Raw genomic sequence first — 21,549 nt, 5'->3', positions numbered from 1 at the left:
GTTTGTTAAATAAATAAAAAGAAACAGCAGTGATAAAGGACATTTTACAGGTAAAACCTTCACATTTTACCTCTACATTTGTCTTTCACTGTATTGCATTATGGCTGCATTTTCACGGGTCTCTGATGGTAATGAAATAAGTGTTTCAAAACGGTAAAGTGCTCCATGCTGTCAATACAAAGTGTTTCTGTAGGAGTAGAGCTATATTTCATCAGACACAAGTAAACAAACCTTAAGATAACCCCAGCGGACTGAATGAATTTACTTTATACTCACTGATAGAATAAAAGATCTCCATATCCGCCGAAGACCGCTGTGAGGGTTATTAAATGTACAAATGTGTAACGAAGTTTGCAGAAATTGAATCTGAACTCAAAACTGTTCAAATCGTTTTTGAACTCTACACATCCCTGCACAGAACTGACAATACAGAAAGACTTGCGCTTTCGATAAATATTCTCTACATACTGTAACTATAAACAAGTGTGTACTGCATACAAAATTAAGACCACTAGTTGTGAAAACTAGGCACACCCAAAATTACATTGAATATATCAGAATGTAGACAAAGCACAAACATGCATGGTTTACAAATACTGCCTAGTTGTTCCACAGTTAACTTGCCATTGCAGTTTAATATCAGTTTGCAAAGTCTCTAGCTGTATTCGCTTTTATTCAATGTGAATAAAAATATATAAACCCTAAATTATCTCAACTTTACAGACAAAATGTGTACATAAATTCTCAAAACATTAAAAAATGTAGCGAGGGAAACGAATACTTGGTTCTGTTGCATTAAAATGGCATGGAAATACAAATATTAGCGGCACCACTTGAAATGAATGAAGCATAAAAACTGTCAAGAGCTCACTGTACTGTTACTGTACACACTGCTATCCTACGGTCACATTAAGCCTGAAATATCTATACTCTAGATTGACCATTGTCTCCTGTCACTATTGCACTGCCTGTATATTATCTCTCTCCAGTGACTCTCTGTCATCTCACTGAAATATTTATTGCTTATTTTTTAGGGGCTGTGTGAGCAGGTTATGCCCCACTCTCTCTTGACGCTCTACAGCTTGCATTTCTCTTTACAAATTCAAAGATATGGATGTTTGGTAACTTTTTTGAAAGTGGCTTTGCTTTTTCACGCTTGCCTTAACCTAATCTATTGAAATATTGAACTCTTTTCCACCTCATAGATGTTTGAAAGTAGTTTCCGCATGGACTGTTCCTCTTCTGGCCCGCTCTAGGCATTGGAGCCCATCCCCGCGGCCCCTTGCATACTAAAATACTCGGTGAAATGGGACGTTAATCTAGGAGGAGGGGGAGAGTGTGCGGAGCTGCGTGGTGGTATGGGAGGAGGAAGAGGGGAGAATGTAGACGACAGGTCCGCTGTTGTGGTGATGATCTTGTGCTCACTGTTCCTTGGCACTTCCTGTCCCTTCCGAGCCACTGTCTCATCTATCGTCTTCACAGGGTCCTCAATAGGGAAACATAACATGGATTATATGAAATAACACTATATGAAAGTACACTCTTAAATGAAGTGTTCACCCAAAAATGAACATTTGCTGAAAATGTACTCACCCTCAGGTCATCCGGTTTGTTTCTTCATCGTAACTGATTTGGAGAAATGTAGCATTACATCACTTGCTCACCAATGAATCCTCTGCAGTGAATGGGTGCCATCAAAATAAGATTCTAAACAGCTGATAAAATCACCACAAACTCCAGTCCAACAAGCACACAGAACAGTTGCGTGTTTGTAGTAAATCCATTATTAAAAATTAAAATTTAAACCATTGCCTCTGGCCAAAAAAAAGTAAAAAAGACCAGTCCGTTATCCTTTCACATCACATGTTTAGTTTTGGACAGTTTTCACTTGTAAATGGTACTTGATCTGTGCATATTTCTCTCTTGATTCAGATGAGACAACCATGTTATTGATAGAGCATTTTGGGCTTTAGCCAGTTTTGGTATTTTAGTCAGAAGCAGTGGTTTGAAATTAAAAATGTCCTAAAGATTGGTTTGTTTATTGCAAAAATGCACCATTAATTGGTGGACTGCAATTTACTGGATTACTTGTGGATTATTGTGGCGTTTTTATCAGCTTTGTGAACTCTCATTCTGACGGCACCCATTTACTGCAGAGGATCCAGTGGTGAGCAAGTGATGTAATGTACATTTTGAATTTGTACATTTCTCCAAATCCATTCCAATGAAGCAATAAACTCATCCAAATTTTCATTTTTGGGTGAAATATCCCTTAAAAATAAAGGTTCTTTATTGGCATCTACGTTTCATGAAGAACCTTTAACATCCGTGGAAACTTTACATTGCACAGGTTTTTTATAGTGGAAAAAGTTTCTTTAGATTTTTTTTAAATGTTCAACACAATCAGGAAAAATGGTTCTTCAATGCTTAAAGGGGTCATATGATGCTTTTTTAAAGATCATTATTTTGCTTATTTGGTGTAACAGAATATGTTGACATGCTTTAATGTTCAAAAAACACATTATTTTTCAAATACTGTACATTATTGTAGGTCCTCCACACACACACACACCTCTCTCTCTCTCTCGCGCGCACACACACACACACACACTATGCGCAAAACTCCGCATTTGAACAGTCAATAGCAAATACTTAAACTAATAACAAAACAGTAGCTGATTCAGAAGCGTCAGATTGTCATAGCAAAGTCAGAATTACCTCCTCTCCTAGGTTCACGAAACGGTCGTCCATAAAATGCATTGCTGTTCTGTTGTAAGTGATCCAAATAAAGTGCTTTTGCTTTCGCACTGAAACACACAGCGTCTCCCTGACATGCTGCTTCAACACTAACTGCTGTTACTGAAACCACGCCTTCTTTCTTTTCGTGCACATTTGGGCGGCATTATGCTAATATTTCCACGTAGTGATGTAGATATGTGGGGGCGTGTTAGAACGAGCCGTTTTAGGGGGGCGTGGCAGAGTCTTAACTTTGATAAAGAATATCTCTTTGGTTTTGAGACTTTAGTCTTTACAACTTCAGGGATCTTATCTATGCACAATCAGCTTGTAACACTCCAAAGAGAAATGAAAACTTGAAATCGCATCATATGACCCCTTTAAAACCTTTTGGAACCTTTATTCAAAAAGCTGCCCAACCTGATTATATTATCATCAAAATAAGTTCACTTATATTCAAATCAGTTTTTTCATTCCTATTACAACATCTAATACTCACTGAGTGGATGGAGAAGAGCTCTGTGAAGTTTGGCTGAGAGTCTCCCAGGAAGGAGCTATTCCCATAGGCATGATGAGGGAAACTTTCCGCCCCCATGCCTTTAGGACTGGAGAGAAGGATTCCTATCTGTGACGTGCGCACGTGGTAGGGAAAGTTCTTATTGGCTGCTGACGGACGTGTGATTGCCTAGAATGACAGGATTAGTCATGCAGGGTGTTTTATCATATTATTAGCCTAAATAAATGAAGTAACAATACACAACAGCAACAAAAAAAATCATACCAGGAAGACGACATGGGCATAGAGATGGATGCCGAGTTGGATGCCGTTCACAATCTTTTCCCTGGCCCAGCGAGAGATGCCAAAGTTGGCAATCAGAGCCATGACTGGCACAGCAAAAAACCTATGGGTGAAAAAGTAATGGATGAAAAGAAGAACATAAGCTTTATACTGTCAATCTTCTTTACAGATTTACAAAGGCTGTGGAGAGCTTTGAGTCAAAGTAGAGACAAACAGTTTCAGTCTAGTTTCATAAAAAGACTTATGTGAAAAGTTAAGTTTAAAAATTGTTTTACTTTGAGTTCACATTTCCCATGATTCAAACCCATGCCATTGATATTAGGAGTGTCACTCTCAGACACCTTACGTGAGGTGTTGAACAAAAATTCTAACCTGGAAAAGTTCTTGCCAAAGCTAAATATTGTACTTTGAATACATTTGACTATTTTGTATGATGAAAACATATTGTACACTAAGTGGTGTTTACAGCACTATTAAAGTAGCGTCACATCTTTTGTTTCCATATTGTGACGTATCCAAGTGAAACCGATTATCGAAAAAGAAAAAAATGAAGGACAGGGAATCCATTTTATACTTTGGTTGTTGTTTCGATTATAAGCGAGAGATGGGGTTTAAGTATAAGTCCGGCATACATCACAGAAAGATTGACTTGACAACATTTTGAATTAAAACAGTACCAAAAAATAAATGAATGAATAAACTTAAACATGCACAGATTAGTCAGTAAAATAAATAACACACATTTAGAATACATATATTTTTTATTTCATGCTGAATGAAATGGGAGTAAAAGTGCTTTTACCGCCAGTTGATGCATGTTTGTAACAATTTATGTTTCTTCTTGCACATTCATGTTTATTCATCAAATGAATTAAAGCAATGGAAAAATAAAATAATATAAGCTTCTGGTTTTGTATTACAGCAAAACTCACCACAGAGTGTACGCAGTGAAGAAGGGGATGTAGAAAGGTTGTTTTTCAGGGTAGTGTTTGAGGGACACCAGCACAGCGTAGCAGAACCATACGTAGGCAAGCAGCTGCAGACCCATTAGACCGTACCCTGCAGGGCTGTCATAAGCATACAGCACCTCGCCTGGATCAAAGAACTACAAACACACACGCAGTGGGAGTGGGAACGGAGAAATCCCCGCCCTTGGCAACCCATCTGTATGACTGATGGTTTTAAACCCGACCATGGCACAATCTGTTAGGCTGCATAAGTGGAAAATGGCAGAACATTTCTTAAATCCAAACATCTAAAGCTACATTAGAGCAAGGGTGACATTGACACAAGATGCAACAGGAGCTCTTCAATGATACTGCAAGAGCTTATCTGGGTCTTTCTCTCTCTCTATCTATCTGTCTATCTGCCGGGTTCCATTACAGCACACTACAGCAGCACGACATGCTCAAGCTGAGTAACTTCATCTCGCAGCCTTACATTATGTATAGAGTGGAGTAGCTCTCAGGTGCAGCATGAGAAACTGCAGCTGATAGTGCTCAAAGATGAGGAGTTCTCAGACTTTTTACGCATTAGGTAATTAATAGACATTCGAAGACATTTCTGGTATGTGGTTATCTATGGTATATTATTTGCCTGCATCCATCATTTCAGCTGAAGTAATTGTAGCAAATTATATTCAAAATATTTCTGAAAACTAAATTACAATATAACAGTTAAGACCTTTTTGTATAACTTATGTATAATACATTATAACGGGTTAAAAATGGGTACAATGCATTATAATGATTCATAATGTGTGTTGTAATATATAATATCTTGTCGTAAATAATTAGAACCGAATTTAAAATGCATAGTGTAACAATGACTTGATAAGTGTTATAATGTATTACCTGTTTACATTACATTTATTCATAAGATTGTACAATGCATTATAAGGTGCATTACAAGGCATAATTAATGCATTAAAACTACATTTATAATGCATTATACATAAAGTCTTACAGTACAGTAAAGTGTTACCTTTTATTTCAATAAATGAACAAAAGGATAAATTATATTGTGTTAATTAAATGTTCAGTGTATATTGCCTACAAAACCATCAGAAATACACAAAGTTTGGGGTCTGTAAGATTTTAAAATGTTTCTTGAATTTTTATGCTCATTTTTTTAAACAAAAATAAAGTAAAACATTTTTTATTATTACAACTGTTTTCTATTTTAATTCATTTTAAAAAGTAATTTATTCCTGTGATGGCAAAGCTGAATTTTTTAGCAGTTATTACTAGTCACATGATCCCCTTCTGAAATAATTCTAATATGCTGATTTAATGCTCAAGAAACATTTCTTATTTTTACCAATGTTGAAAAAAATTGTGCTGCTTAATTTTTTTGTGAAAACTGTGATACTTTTTTTTTTCAGGATTCTTTGATAAATATAAAGTAAAAAACAAAAAAGCAAAAAAACAAAACAGCATTTATCTGAAATAAAACAAACACAGAAAAAGTATTTCTTTCAAAAGATTATTTAAAAAAGGATTTCTTTAAAAAAAGTTTCTTTAAAAAAAAAAAACCTTATTGTCCTCAAACTCTTGAACAGTAGTGAATGTTATGACTATTCAGCTTATTGTCAGCCTAAAAGGAAAAGGTTAAGTCAATCAGATCTTACCTCTGCTTCATATATGAAGAGGATGATGTACGTGATGGTGTATACTGTCATATAAATGGATAGTTTCACAGAGCCACTGTGACTTATTCTTGCCCTGGAAATCAAAAAAGAGAGAAACATTATCACTACGTCATCTTCTTTGAAAACATTAGTCAAAAGATACTTAGGATCACCTGCAAACCTAAAAAAAACATCAGCACCAAAAGTAAGTTCATTCTTGAATTCAGCACATACTCAAATTTGGATACAGGTTTGTCTTGACATCTGGGTCACATTAGCATGATTAGCCTTGTAAGTCATTACCCACATTATGTGAGAAGTAAGGCCTCCTACCTGGTGACTGTGAATCCCTTGCCCAGGAGAATCAGCATGAGCAAGAAAATCAGGAAGCTCACAGAAAAGAGTAATTTCCCTGGTGAGAGGAAGAGAGCCGCAGAGAGTTACAGAGGTGACCGCAAGTAGGTTACGAATCAGGTCAGCATTTAAGAATGAATCCAGTCACAAGCACACTAATGTGTGATGCTAAAACCGAGTATGTTTAGATGCTGCATCGTAATACCGTTTAGCACAATATTATAATACAATATTTGTGGTTTCATCAAATATTCTTACAAAACACTTTTCTTTAAAAAAAAGAGGAAGACGTGTACATTGAAATTAAATGTTAGGTAACTTGTCTATAGAAAAAGATTGGATTGGAGAATAAAAATAATATTACATGTCAATCATTTATTTGTATGCTAAGTAGTTCAGGATAAAATTCAAGATAATGTACAGTCAGCTGGTTATTACTAAAATAATAAAAATAAAAAAACCTTCAGAATGATATAAGACCACCCAAGCAGGGTTTATTTTCCGATAATGAGTATCTGACTCATTCATAAAGTGTTTTTCTTACCTAATATCTTGAGGCTGCCATTCCCAAAACCATCTCGGGCATAAAGGCCCCAGTAAATGCAAAAGAAAAGCAGGCTTAAGACTGGAATCAGAGCGTAAAGCATGCCAGAGATAAGAGAGAAGAGAGAGAGATAAGTCACAGTAGCAGCCATGAGAGCACAGAGGAAGAAGTTGAATGTGGGGAGGAGATAAGGATGAAAGAAAGAAGGGATGACACAAGAGATATTGTTATGCATCCAGCGTCGCAAAGCCTAGTGTCATAAAAATGTGTGTGCTTGTGTTTATCTGTATGAGTGTGTGCAGTGGCCTTTCTCACCCTCCACTCCAGCCGCAGTCATAAACATCTTATAGGTCGTATGGAGCAGCTGTCTTCCCTTTAAATTATCTTAAAGAATTACACAGAAGAAAAGAGATTGAGGAGAAATGAATAACTAATGCAGATAGACTCATAGTATCTGTAGGTCTGTTTATCTGGAGGAGATGGCTAAAAATATCTTTTAATTTAACACTGAATAATAAGACTTGCGAATTATGCACTGAGACCAACACATCTAAGGTCATTTATACCTCCAGGACATGGAAACTCACAAGCAAAATAACAAGACAGTGTAAACACAGTGGCGAATATAACCAAGAACGTGATGTCTGTCTCCAGGATGCCTGAAACACATAAACAGAGCAAAACAAGAACAGTATTCAGTCACGATATAAGCATGATAAATGTCTTGAAAGAATTCTCATTATTTACACTCTCTCTCTCTCTCTCTCTCTCTCTCTCTCTCTCTCTCTCTCTCATTCCAAACCAATGCTGTACAGCTTTCTAAGAATGTGAAATTTAGCAGAATGTTCACACTGTTCTTTTCCATATAGTATGACTTTAAATTACAGTAAATGGTAACCAGGGGACAAAATATATAATTATTATTAGTATTATTATTTAATTCACATATTAAATAGAATAGTGAACATGGCAAAATTATTAGTAGAACTAAAAGACAAATCAATTTCTTTCTTTCTTTCCATTTTGTTCACATTAAACATGGCACAAAGACAATAACATGCCAGATTTACTGCCACAGATGTCAAAAGTTATTGGTCTTGATCGTGATGTGCCAAAGTTGCATTCACATTTTACATATGAGATTTGAGAGCTGTGATGGAGAGGAATATTTTTAGTCAGCAATGAAGCTCTTATCTTTTTCTTACCCAAAGCTGTTGTATAGCTTCAAAAGACTTGAGGTGCATCCCAATTTGCAAACTTATGCACTATTCTATGCCGTTTTGTAGTATAAATAGTGTGAGTAGTGTGTTTACACTGAAAATTCCAAAAAGAATATGTGTATTTTTTAAATACCTGGATGATGCACTTAAATAAAAAAATGAAAAAAAACAAAGCATGGAATTCTGGACTGACTCTGATTATAAATGACAAAACCACCTTATACAGTTCACACACTATATATAAGTATATAGTGTATAAGTGCATAGTTTACAGTGTACAGTATTTGGTACACAGCTTTATAGATGAATATGGTGCAAAATTTGTATAGACTACTTGTAAGATGTTTCTTTTTTTTTGTCATTTTGGAGCTTGAAAACCCTGGGCCCTGGTCACCATTCACATTTTAGATGGTAAATTATACAGATTCAAAAAACATTGAGGGTGAGTATACGATTTGTATAGTTTTTTTATCCTGGAAAAAATTTATCATGATTTTCACAATAATATTAAGCAGTTTATTTAACAGTGATAATAATAAGAAATGTTTGAGCACCTAATCAGCATATTAGAAACGGCAATCAAAAGAATAAATCACATTTTAAAACATATTAAAGTTATTTTAAATTGCAATAATATTTCACAATATCACAGTTTTTACTGTATTTTATTTAAATAAACGTATCCTTGGTGAGCATAAAACACTTCTTTTAAAAACATTAAATTATTGCACTGACCCCACACTTTTGAAGGGTAGTATTATAATGGATACATTTTGCCATGCTTTCACATAATACAAAATAAATTCCTCCCACTTTCAGTCATGTCTCACCAAATTCATCTGCAGAGAAATGCTGGGTCCAAAAGGACTGTCCATTGGTTAATGTCATTTCATATTCCAGCTGCAGCCCATCTCCCTGTGTTGTATGGCGAAAGAGAAAAAGAGGGAGTTCAGAGGAGAGAAACGCAGGAGGTGTAAAACAGAGAGAGAAAAAGTGAGTGGGGAGCTTCAGAGACCATACAAACACTGAGTGCACAAACAGATCTTTGGGCTATAAAAGACTTCAAAGCAGCACAGTTTCTAGCTGTTGAGAGGATTTCGGCCCGGCTTAATAAAAGAGAAACACTTTGATTTCACTTGGCAGGAAAAACCCATTCCCTCTCCCGCACTCCAAAAAGGTGAGGTGCATGAAGCATGCCCTATCACCAAATCAATGTGGCCAGAGATGGAGAGGAAAGAGAGAGAGCGGGACAGAGATATAGAGCTGGAGAGGGACAGAGAAAAGGCCGTTAGATACAAACAAAATGAGCATGAAAGGCTGAAGCGAGTAATCAAGTGCCTATAACAGAAGTTAGGAGATGTCGAGGTAATTGGCAGCCAGACGCAGAGAGGCTCCCTTAGGGACTGTGCTTTACTTCAATCCAACAGGATTTAGCCCTGCATCCATCAGTCTGCCTCCATCCATGAAACAACCCTTTACATTTTGCCCCATTTATCTGGCTAAAACCCTTTCACATCGTGTACCTCTCCAACACTACATGTGCATCACTTCAAGCAGCAACAACAAGAATCACTCACTGCCTCCTGAAGATGGCCCAATGCAGAACTGAGCCTCTTCATCTTCAAAAAAATCCCTTTAATAACATTCCTTACAATCAGGTCAAACAAACACTTGCCATGTTTCCTACATGCTATATATGCAAACTTCAGTGTATTTTGGATTGTACAGTAAAGCCAGTAATAATAAAGAAGGAAGCGGTCGAAAAAGCATATATTTTAGATGTATCATACAATGTCTTTTTTAAGCAAATATTTTATTATCATAGGACGATGTAAACTTTTATCTACTGTATATATATCTATCCTTATCAGTTGCAATGTCAAAATGATCTGTTTCTATATTCATATAGACATAAATGTGGGTGAAACTGGAAGTGCATCAAAATGTAATGAAAACCATATTTAGACTCTAATCCGTTTAGCAAATATGCCTTGTATAATTCATAATATTATTATACTGTACTATTATAATATTTATTCATATTTTAAATAAGCTATTATTTTTACATTTTCAGTTATTTTAATTTTAGATTAAGTTTTAGTAATTTTATGTTTTTTTATATTTAGACTTAGATTACATTAATACAACTTTTGTTTTGTTTTTTGTTTCATAACATTTTCATTGTTCATTAAAATGTACATATTGTTCATCAATTTTACATTCTCAATCAATGAAAACACTTTTTTATTAGATTTAGTCAACAAATACCAACACTGCTCAGTATATTTAAAATATTACCATAAGCATTTTTAAATATAAAAATTATACAGTATGATATTTTTAATCTTTGATTTTCTCAGAAGTTCACAGTAAAAGGAAACAGCAACACGGCCAGCTGATTTGAATTTCACACAGTTCTCATTTTCATTCACAAGATACAACTTTAATCATATGCTTCACAGACTAACCATTATGTTGTTTGATATGTTCATTAAAAACACAATTTACCCTTGTACTTCTGTATAATTTGGTACAATTAGTTATTCATTCTGTGGTCATTAATCATGCCTTTCTGAATACGGTAGTCTGCTTCAGGCACATTCCTAGTTCCTCGTATATTGTTTACTGTATCAACACTCACCCCACACTTGCTGAGCGCAATGTACCACCATCTCTCTCTGACAGAACGAAAACTTCGACCTCCTACACAACTCAGCATCTCTTCATTACCTTCGCCTTCCACCTGACAGAGGCAGACACAAAGACATAAGATTGTAAAGAGAAGCAACTCTTCATTGTGCAGTTGTTCATCGCTAATTCAACAGAGAACAGTTATAATTTATTGTTGATGTGTGTAATTTCGTTCCATCTTCTATCCCAGTTTAATATGCAGAGACAGGAGTGAGCCATTAATCAAAATATGTAAATACAGTGGCATGTTTAATTATGTTTGTTTGATTTAGCTCAACCAATGGCAGACAGGGGATGTGTTAGGGAAACCAGTTTGAAAACAATTATTTTTTGGCAGTGCCAGTGGTGCAGAACATCAGTTTAATACTGTAACCATACTACTTCAAGCCTAAAGGACACACACACACAATCACACAAGACTATATATTAATAGCTTTTTTCTTACCATACAGCCAGACCAGGTGTAGCGGGTGGTCAGGTTGATGACCTGGTTATTTTCAGGCCTCAATACTGACTCTTTCTGGTAGCAGTCCTGTAGAGCACATAAACCCTCCATTAACAAACATGCTCTCCATGGGATTTCAAACACCCTGTAACAATAACAAGAGCTGAAGTACTAAGTAGCAGATTAGTACTAGAGGAGTGTGATGAAGAGCAGGGGCTTCCTACAAGCACTTTTTCTATAGAGTCCCGCAATGCAGATCCTGCCACGGGGAGGGAGAAAATGTGCTGGATTTAAACACGCACATGCACTGACACTCATGTCTTTTTGGAGACTGGATTTGGACTTTTAATCCACAGAGCACTGCTGACATTTTTCCTTTAATCCTCATACTTTCTACTGATGCGGAAAGCACGCATTCATGCTCGCGCTCTGTTTGTTCACGCACACACACGCAGTCTGTCAGAACACTCAATATTTTCACACACACAAACACAAAGTCTGACAGTGTGTGTCTCACCTTGTCCGGCCTCTTGTACACAGCTGGCCACTGAGAGCTTTCATCAAAGTAGAGCAAGATGTTCTGACAGCATCGGGACTTTCAGTGAAAAACAGTCATAGAGGGAGGAAGAGAAAGACAGGATAGATCAATAGATAGATAGATAGAGAAAGGGGGAGAGATTAATAGAAACTTAAAAACTAAATCTAGAAACTTAAAAGATATATTGGATCTATATAGAAAATGACTGACAGAGAAAGACAAACGAAAGGCACAGTCTGACAACATAATTTAATGGTCAAACTTTGTAGAACTTTTTTTTTTTTGTTACCCATAAATTTGGTATTTGTCATGAAAACAACTAAACCAAATTAAGATTTTAGGCAAATATTATATTTATGTTGTGAAGGGATAATTATGATATTTATTTATTTATTTATGATATTTATGTTGTGAGAGATGCACAATATTATAATTCTAGTCGAATCATTTTCAATTATTTATATGTTCACGTAATCATGTAATAGACAATAATTGTTATATGCAATAATCATGAAATAGGCAATAATTGTTATATGTGTGTGCGTGCGTACGTGCGTGCGTGTAAAACACAACAAACAAAATATATTATAATTCTAGTCGAATCAATGTCAATTATTAATATAATTTTCATATATTGTTAATAATTGTTTTATATATATATATATATAGTTGTGCTCATAAGTTTACATATCCCTTGCAGAATATGGAAAATATTAATCATTTTAACAAAATAAGAGGGATCATGAAAATTGCATGTTATTTTTTATTTAATACTGTCCTGAATAAGCTATTTCACATAACAGATTTTGATATATTCTCCACAAGACAAAATAATAACTGAATTTATAAAAATGACCCCATTCAAAAGTTTACATACCCTTGAATCTTAACACTATGTGTCATTTCATGGATGATCCACAACTGTTTTTATATTTTGTGATAGTTTTCATGAGTCCCTTGTTGGTCCTGAGCAGTTCAACTTCTGAAAAAAAAACCCTCCAGCTCCTGCACATTCTTTGGTTTTCCAGCATCTTCTGCATATTTGAACCCTTTCCAAAAGTGACTGTATGATTTTGAGATCCATCTTTTCACACTGAGGACAACTGAAGGACTCATACACAACAATTACCAGGTGAAAATGTACTGACACTCAAGAATGCAACACAATGCATTAAGAGACGGGGGTGTAAACTTTTTGAATTGGATGATCAGGGTAAATTGTACTTATTTTGTCTTCTGGGAAACATTTAAGTATTTATGTAGCTTCTGAAGTCCAGTACCAAATGAAAAAAATATGATCTTTCTGACAAAAATGATATTTATTTTGATATGTGCTAGTGATTACAACTAACAGAGTTATTAAATCATTAGTGTTTTTAAAGATTAACTGTAAAGAAGAATTAAATGACAGCAAAGGTAATCTAAATGTAAAAACAAATGAAATGAGCATGTACAATTAGATATCTAATATCAATTGAATCAATCAATCAATCAATCAATCCAACATAACTGGTGATACTTATAGGCCTAAATGTGCTACTGATGTACAGTGGGTACGGAAAGTATTCAGACCCCCTTAAATTTTTCACTCTTTGTTATATTGCAGCCATTTGCTAAAATCATTTAAGTTAATTTTTTTTCCTCATTAATGTACACATAGCACCCCATATTGACAGAAAAACACAGAATTGTTGACATTTTTGCAGATTTATTAAAAAAGAAAAACTGAAATATCACATGGTCTTAAGTATTCAGACCCTTTGCTGTGACACTCATATATTTAACTCAGGTGCTGTCCATTTGTTCTGATCATCCTTGAGATGGTTCTACACCTTCATTTGAGTCCAGCTGTGTTTGATTATACTGATTGGACTTGATTAGGAAAGCCACACACCTGTCTATATAAGACCTTACAGCTCACAGTGCATGTCAGAGCAAATGAGAATCATGAGGTCAAAGGAATTGCCTGAAGAGCTCAGAGACAGAATTGTGGCAAGGCACAGATCTGGCCAAGGTTACAAAAAAATTTCTGTTGCACTTAAGGTTCCTAAGAGCACAGTGGCCTCCATAATCCTTAAATGGAAGACGTTTGGGATGACCAGAACCCTTCCTAGAGCTGGCTGTCCGGCCAAACTGAGCTATCGGGGGAGAAGAGCCTTGGTGAGAGAGGTAAAGAAGAACCCAAAGATCACTGTGGCTGAGCTCCAGAGATGCAGTCGGGAGATGGGAGAAAGTTGTAGAAAGTCAACCATCACTGCAGCCCTCCACCAGTCGGGGCTTTATGGCAGAGTGGCCCGACGGAAGCCTCTCCTCAGTTCAAGACACATGAAAGCCCGCATGGAGTTTGCTAAAAAACACCTGAAGGACTCCGAGATGGTGAGAAATAAGATTCTCTGGTCTGATGAGACCAAGATAGAACTTTTTGGCCTTAATTCTAAGCGGTATGTGTGGAGAAAACCAGGCACCTGTCCAATACAGTCCCAACAGTGAAGCATGGTGGTGGCAGCATCATGCTGTGGGGGTGTTTTTCAGCTGCAGGGACAGGACGACTGGTTGCAATCGAGGGAAAGATGAATGCGGCCAAGTACAGGGATATCCTGGACGAAAACCTTCTCCAGAGTGCTCAGGACCTCAGACTGGAACTAAGGTTTACCTTCCAACAAGACAATGACCCTAAGCACACAGCTAAAATAACGAAGGAGTGGCTTCACAACAACTCTGTTACTGTTCTTGAATGGCCCAGCCAGATCCCTGACTTAAACCCAATTGAGCATCTCTGGAGAGACCTAAAAATGGCTTTCCACCAACGTTTACCATCCAACCTGACAGAACTGGAGTGGATCTGCAAGAGGGAATGGCAGAGGATCCCCAAATCCATGTGTGAAAAACTTGTTGCATCTTTCCCAAAAAGACTCATGGCTGTATTAGATCAAATGGGTGCTTCTACTAAATACTGAGCATTTTTCAGTTTTTCTTTTTTAATAAATTTGCAAAAATGTCAACAATTCTGTGTTTTTCTGTCAATATGGGGTGCTGTGTGTACATTAATGAGGAAAAAAAATTAACTTAAATGATTTTAGCAAATGGCTGCAATATAACAAAGAGTGAAAAATTTAAGGGGGTCTGAATACTTTCCGTACCCACTGTATTATGCATCCATGTAAGTATTGAAGATTGTACAACATTAGTAATCTACTCAGGAGTAAAAATTCAAATACAGGTCTTTAAGTTTACCTTGGGGTATCGGAACTTGAAGTTCAGTCGGCCAAAATCAGTCAGGAAGCAAAATCTTGTGAGGAAAAGCCAGTCCTGTGGAGAAGAGGGGAGTGAAACAGAAGGGAATCAAATAGCTATGTATCAGCTGTGTCTGGATGGTAACCTTCATTCTGAGCGACATTCATGCGCTGTTTATTTGGAGTCCCGCAGCAACTGTACCCGCGCCAGCAGCAAACACCAATCTCATGAAACTTTCACAGAACGGCTTCACCATCCAGACATGACATCATTTAGCAGACAAAGCAGCTTACAGTACATTTATCAGAAGCACATTTCCCCTGGAGCTTGCTCACTGACACAATAGTGATGGAGCACAGCTTGCAGCAAACTTCTGCTTCCAAGCCCTGAGCTTCACACCCCAAAAATTCATAAAACCAGTCTTATCTACTATAAATCTGAAATAATGCAGCGATAACAGTTTAAAAATCTTCATATCACATTATACTGTAACAGCTGAAGGGTTAATAAGTTCCTGCAGTGTTCAGGGCTTCAGTCTGGTCTCATCTCACACACACTCTCTTGAACTTACACTGACAGACACACACGCAGTCAGTGAAGTGTAAAATGGCACTAAGTGCGGTCCAGCTTTCAGCCCCTTGTCCATATTAACTTCTCCCTTCAGTGTCTTCTGTTGGTGGTTTCTATAACAACAGGTTTCCTTGACAATACAGACACCAGCCTTAAGACTTTCTGACCCAGAACTGAGCCCAAATAACCACGTCACATGACCAAGCTTCTGAAAGACCACCTTGTCTCTCTAAAACAGAAGCACACGTAAAAGAGCACCTATGGTCAGTCAGCCAGTTAAAAAAAAATAACACCCACTCAAAAAAAAAAAAAGAGAAAAAAAAAGCCCTCTCTGATAGAAAAATCGAAGTACTATTTTCATGGCAACAGACACATAATGCACTTTGCAGCTACTATAGAAACCAGGAGAGGCCCGACTCAGTCTATATCACGAACGACTGTCCTCAAATCCCAGTTTTTACAACCAAAGGACTTCACAACATTGTTTCCGTCCTTGTTCACATTCCCATCTGTCACGTTTCCCATGTGATTGCACAGTCAGGTCTATTTTTTGTCAGAAAAAAGCTCAACTGAGAGAATTTGTAGCATAATGTTGATTACTAGAATAAAAAAAAACTGACTCATCCCTCATTTAATTAAAAAATCTAGGTAACACTTTGTTTTATAGTGTCCTTGTTACACGGTACATGTACTTACTATTATAATAACAATTATGCATAATTACATGCAAGTAACCCTAAGCCTAACCCTAACCATATAGTAAGTACATGTAGTAAATTAATATAACTTAGTACATAAATGTATAATTACACTGTAACAAGGACACCTTAAAATAAAGTGTAATCAAAATCTGAATTATACTGAGGCATTTAAAGTGGATGTGAATGGGCCTAATACAGAAAGTTTTTTTTTTTTTTTTGAGTGCTTGATATTTAGAGTAAGAAATGCTTACCAACCTTTTCTTTGGTATGTGAAGTAATATCCCATTTTACTACTACTATTGAATTCACTCACATGGATTTTTATGCAAAGAAAATGGAAGATTTTAGGTCATAAAAAGTTATTTTAGCAATTCTTTATAGGCTGTGTTATACATTTATGCATAAATGTATTGTTCCTTCATTTTATTTCCTTCATGTTCACTCAATGTGATGAAATAAGTGCTGCAATAACTTTTTGCTGCACAGTAAGTCTCACTGTTTGCTTCAGGCCAATATATATATTTTGCACTAGGTGTCTATCAAATAATAGCCAGTGGTTCTCATAAGGCTCAGAGCAATCAAATAACTCTCCCAATAGCTATTAAAACGTTTATTTTCTATGTAAAGTTATATCCAAATTTACTATTATGTAGCTATGACAATGTAATGGTATAATGAATGTAAAGATGATTTAAACAGTTTTACAGTAATACACAAGTACAACAGTTTAACACAACAATTAATGTAAGTACTTTAATAAAATAACTTACTTTTTTAAAATGACTTAAATGACAATTCTTCTTTTAAAGTATTATAAGTACATTAGTGTTGAAAGAGAAGACTGAGACGATTGTAAACTCATCCTCGTATAGTGGCTGGCTGCACAGCAGAATGTGTATGTTGTGGTGCCATAAAAAGTGTCACTATTAATCCCTGACATCTGTCTCAACCCCCCTACAGATACTGCATTGTAATACAAAGTCATTGAATCAGCCAAAGGGAGGGTGAGAGACATGGCACACAGACACTACATTAATCAAGCACTATACCCAGATGCAGTATCCGGTCACTTCTCCGAATCAGTGGTGGCCTCACCTCTCACGGTCTTGTAATACAAAGTCATTGAATAAGCCAAAGGAAGGGTGAGAGACATGGCACACAGACACTACATTAATCAAGCATTATACCCAGATGCAGTATCCGGTCACTTCGCCGAATCAGTGGTGGACTCACCTCTCACTGTCTTTCTGGATCTCGGTCCGCTCGCTAAGCCTCATTAAGAATTAATTACCAATCAACTAGTCATGTCACCCCAGGCCCACTGGGCTTTAAATGATTCATTACTTAAGTTACACAACAGAGCACTGCATAAATGAACTCACATGTGCGGACACACATATACACTAATACACACAACACCTGAATGCCCCTAGAAAGAGTCTTATATGCCTGTGGCAGTGTTAGTTACCCATAGGTGGTTTCCTGCACAACCCTCTGGCCAGACTCGATTTAGAGGAAGGAGTACAAACACACACACACACACACACACACACACACATATATACAGTACATACATATATATAGTCACTAAAAAATATTTTTGTTACTTGCAATAAAATAAACGTTAACTGAAATGAAATAAAATATAAAAAACACCTTTTATTGCAGCTAGTTCAACTTTTAATTTCAGCAACATTTCTCATTTTCATTACGTTTAACTTGATGTACTAAAATAACTAAACCTGAAATAAAAATGAATACAAACCATATAGACATTTTTTTAAAACTACAAAATCACAAAAAACAAGAAAATTACTAAAACTTTAAAAGTAAAAAAATAGAAACAGATTCAAAATATTATTTAAAAACTAACACTGAAAAAAACGATAGGTAGATAGATAGACAGATAGATAGATAGATAGATGTTGAACATGTTGAACATTGAGCAAAAATGTTGAACTTGACAAAACCTTCCAGTAATGTATAAAGTGTGTGTATGCGTCCATGGCAGTGTAAAAGAACGACCTTTTAAGGAAATAAACAGAAGTGAGATTAATGGACTATTTAACCGTTTCAGCGACCTAAAAGAGAGCAGGATCAGCACTTGGATACAGGCAGGAACAGGTTATTGTTACATTACCCACAGCAAACACAAAACAGGACTCATCTACAACTGCCAAATTTAATTGGAGGAGACAAACACATACTTAATCATAATTTAATCAATTAACTTGCTGCGTAAAATTGACATCAGTTAAATTAGAAAAAATAAGCTGTCTATTGAAGCTTTTAAGTACTAAGAGTCATTTTAATTAAGCAGTTCTTTATAGGCTGACTATGCTTTTTGAAAAGAAATAAATGTATTGTTCCCTCATTTCCCCCATATTTGTTCATTAAATTATTCTGATGAAATAAGTGCTGCAATAACTTATTGCAGCAAAATCAGTCTCACTGTTTGCTTCAGGCCAACATTTACTTTGTGTCTATCAAATAATATCCAGTGTTTCCCATAAGGCACATTGCAATCAAAACATCCGGCAGCTATTAAAAATAAAGAAAATGATGAATGCCAAATAAAGACAATTCAAAAGCAATGTATGACTCAAATAGTCTGTTCCCAAATGAATTTTTTTGCACCGAGTTCATGTTTGAATTATGTCCACGCACATTAACACACATCACACACACTCGCACCTTTATAAGCACAGCTAAGCAACCTTAAATCTGTTTGGACACCAGCATGCGATAACTGCAATTCCACAATGCTGTATAATGACACTAGAAGAGCATCTTGGTCGACACACACCTGTAAAAGCGGAAGGGAGGATGCAAGTTAAATGTCGGCAACACGCCGTTTAAAATGTAATTTTTGTGGCTGGAGGACGAATTACGCTTTCATCGGCTCAATAGCGGCGAGTGTGACGATCTTGGCAAAGCATATTAAAGCATCAGGCTTCCAGATGCGAGCGAACGCGGAGGCGTGAATACACACTTGCCATAAGAGCCCATTAATAACAGCCACCAGGAGCTGCGCAGTAAGAACGCCGAAGAACTCAGAACCATTACCAGCACAACAGCAATAAAACGTAAACATTATACTCACCTCTTTTGTGTTGACGATACCTCTGACGTATTTCCCCAAAACCGAGCCGACACATAAAATACTGGACACCACGGCGAGTCCTAATACTTTCTCCATCTTCACCTGTCCACCGTTTCTGCGCTCTCCTCCCGATGCTGTGTGTGTGTGTGTGTGAGTGAGTGAGAGTGAGAGAGAGTGTGAGTGAGTGAGTGAGTGAGAGAGAGAGAGAGAGACAGAGAGAGAGACAGAGAGAGAGATCTGCCAGACGCGCGTCCCCGTTCTTCGCCTCAAACGCATGCATCCCCAGAATTTTCGCCGGGAGCGCGCCTGGTATCGCACGCGCGCTGCCGATATTTTATTGCGACATAACATTACACAAATAGGAACATTTCTATCGATTTAAGCCCTTCCTTTACAGATTTAATGAGGTTTATTAGAGTCATGTTTTTTTTTTAGTTCTTTATCCTGCCACACTACAAAAGGTAGCTAAACACAGAGATGCAGAGAAAATATTTATTCAAATATAAATCAACACAGGGAAAATACATACTGCAGAAAAATACTGTTATCACTGTAACATTCCCACAGTCCTCACAAGTCTCAAAAATACTCTGTCGTGGAAAAAACAACAACGTAAGAGTATAGGCTAACTATGGTCTCTCTCTATACAATAAATGTCATCTCTGCATACAGTACATTCCAAATACACAAGTTTGCACTTATGGTGTCTTTACATGAGGAATAATAATAACAACAATAATAACAAGAACATCAATAATAATAATTATTATTATTACTAATATAATACTAAAACTATTATAATGTATTATTATAAACAATTATAATAATTATTAATAATATCTTCAATAATGAATAATTACTATTAAAAATAATCACATAATCATAAAAATAAAAAAACTCAGCCAGCTGAAAGTTCTATGCCACCCTATGTGACCCTGGATCACAAAACCATTCATAGGGGGCAATTGTATACATCCTCTGAAAGCTTTCCATTGATGTATGGTTTGTTAGGATAGGACAATATTTGGCAGAGATATTGCAAAAAAATCAAAATATTGAGAAAATCACCTTTAAAGTTGTCCAAATGAAGTTCTTAGCAATGCATATTAGTAACCAAAAATTAAGTTGTGATATATTGACAAAAATATCTTCATGGAATATGATCTTTACTTAATATCCTAATGATTTTTGGCATAAAAGAAAAACCTATAATTTTGACCCATGCAATGTATTGTTGGCTATTGCTACAAATTTACCCATGCTACTTATGACTGGTTTTGTGGTCCAGGGTCACATATGCTGCTGTATACACTTAACTAAAGTGCTTATTTGCAGAGATTGTCCTGAAACATCAGATCTGGCAAAACGTTTGCCTGGGACATACAGTGCAGTCCTTCTGGATTTTGTATCACTCAATGACGGCAGTGAAAATGAGGAGAGAATAGACATCAGCACCCTCGCAAATGATACTGCAGTGGTCATTACAGCCTGCACTTAAAGTGTGTAACATCACCGTCAGTGGATTTCAAGAGGACAGGAGCTCAAAATCACTTGCAGCAAATCCATTCTGACACAACAAAACATCTTGGTTGGCTATCCAGGTTGGCTACTGATTAAAACTCCAAGTCAGTGACAGATTGACTATTAGTCTTGAGAACAGATGTAAAATGCAGTGACACGACTCAGTGGGCTTGTGCCTCTGAGGGGAGATGATGCAGCACAGTTTCGCCTCGGTAACACAGGTATGGCCATTTAAACAGGACTAAATTAACATGGTGTTTTATATAACACCCTTGAGATGAAGGAGTAATCTCTCTCTGAGGGAGGCAGTTTGAGAGTCACACACAAAAAAACGTGGAAAAAACAAGGTGGAAATGCTCAGCAGTGCATTCAATGTTACATTGTCCAACCAAAAATAAAAAAAGGCTAACAGAGACAACTCGCCTGGAACGGATAACCAGAGGGCATCAGAGTGTCTTATCGTT

At 36.5% G+C, this 21,549-nt stretch overlaps 1 protein-coding gene across 1 annotated transcript in view; it reads right to left on the bottom strand.

Moving 5' to 3' along the window:
* Positions 1-19,708, bottom strand: part of LOC107706472 (transmembrane protein 145-like) — a gene marked incomplete at its 5' end in the record, with an annotated part of 20,771 nt that extends 1,063 nt beyond the window's left edge. The window contains 15 exons of the mRNA XM_016510193.1: positions 1-1,486; positions 3,236-3,421; positions 3,518-3,638; positions 4,468-4,640; positions 6,165-6,258; positions 6,498-6,576; positions 7,063-7,143; positions 7,378-7,446; positions 7,650-7,721; positions 9,113-9,197; positions 10,924-11,025; positions 11,419-11,505; positions 11,936-12,013; positions 15,191-15,265; positions 19,565-19,708. The exon at positions 1-1,486 is cut by the window's left edge and continues 1,063 nt beyond it. Coding sequence (XP_016365679.1) covers positions 1,253-1,486; positions 3,236-3,421; positions 3,518-3,638; positions 4,468-4,640; positions 6,165-6,258; positions 6,498-6,576; positions 7,063-7,143; positions 7,378-7,446; positions 7,650-7,721; positions 9,113-9,197; positions 10,924-11,025; positions 11,419-11,505; positions 11,936-12,013; positions 15,191-15,265; positions 19,565-19,708 — 1,680 coding nt within the window. The remainder of the gene's footprint in view (positions 1,487-3,235; positions 3,422-3,517; positions 3,639-4,467; positions 4,641-6,164; positions 6,259-6,497; positions 6,577-7,062; positions 7,144-7,377; positions 7,447-7,649; positions 7,722-9,112; positions 9,198-10,923; positions 11,026-11,418; positions 11,506-11,935; positions 12,014-15,190; positions 15,266-19,564) is intronic.
* Between the last annotated feature and the right edge of the window lie 1,841 nt (positions 19,709-21,549).

This window comes from Sinocyclocheilus rhinocerous, unplaced genomic scaffold (assembly GCF_001515625.1).
Source record: "Sinocyclocheilus rhinocerous isolate Xijiao unplaced genomic scaffold, SAMN03320098_v1.1 scaffold1333, whole genome shotgun sequence".
NCBI classification, from domain to species: domain Eukaryota; kingdom Metazoa; phylum Chordata; class Actinopteri; order Cypriniformes; family Cyprinidae; genus Sinocyclocheilus; species Sinocyclocheilus rhinocerous.
The sequence above is the reverse complement of the archived record's forward strand: the minus strand, read 5'-3'. Positions and strand labels throughout refer to the sequence as shown.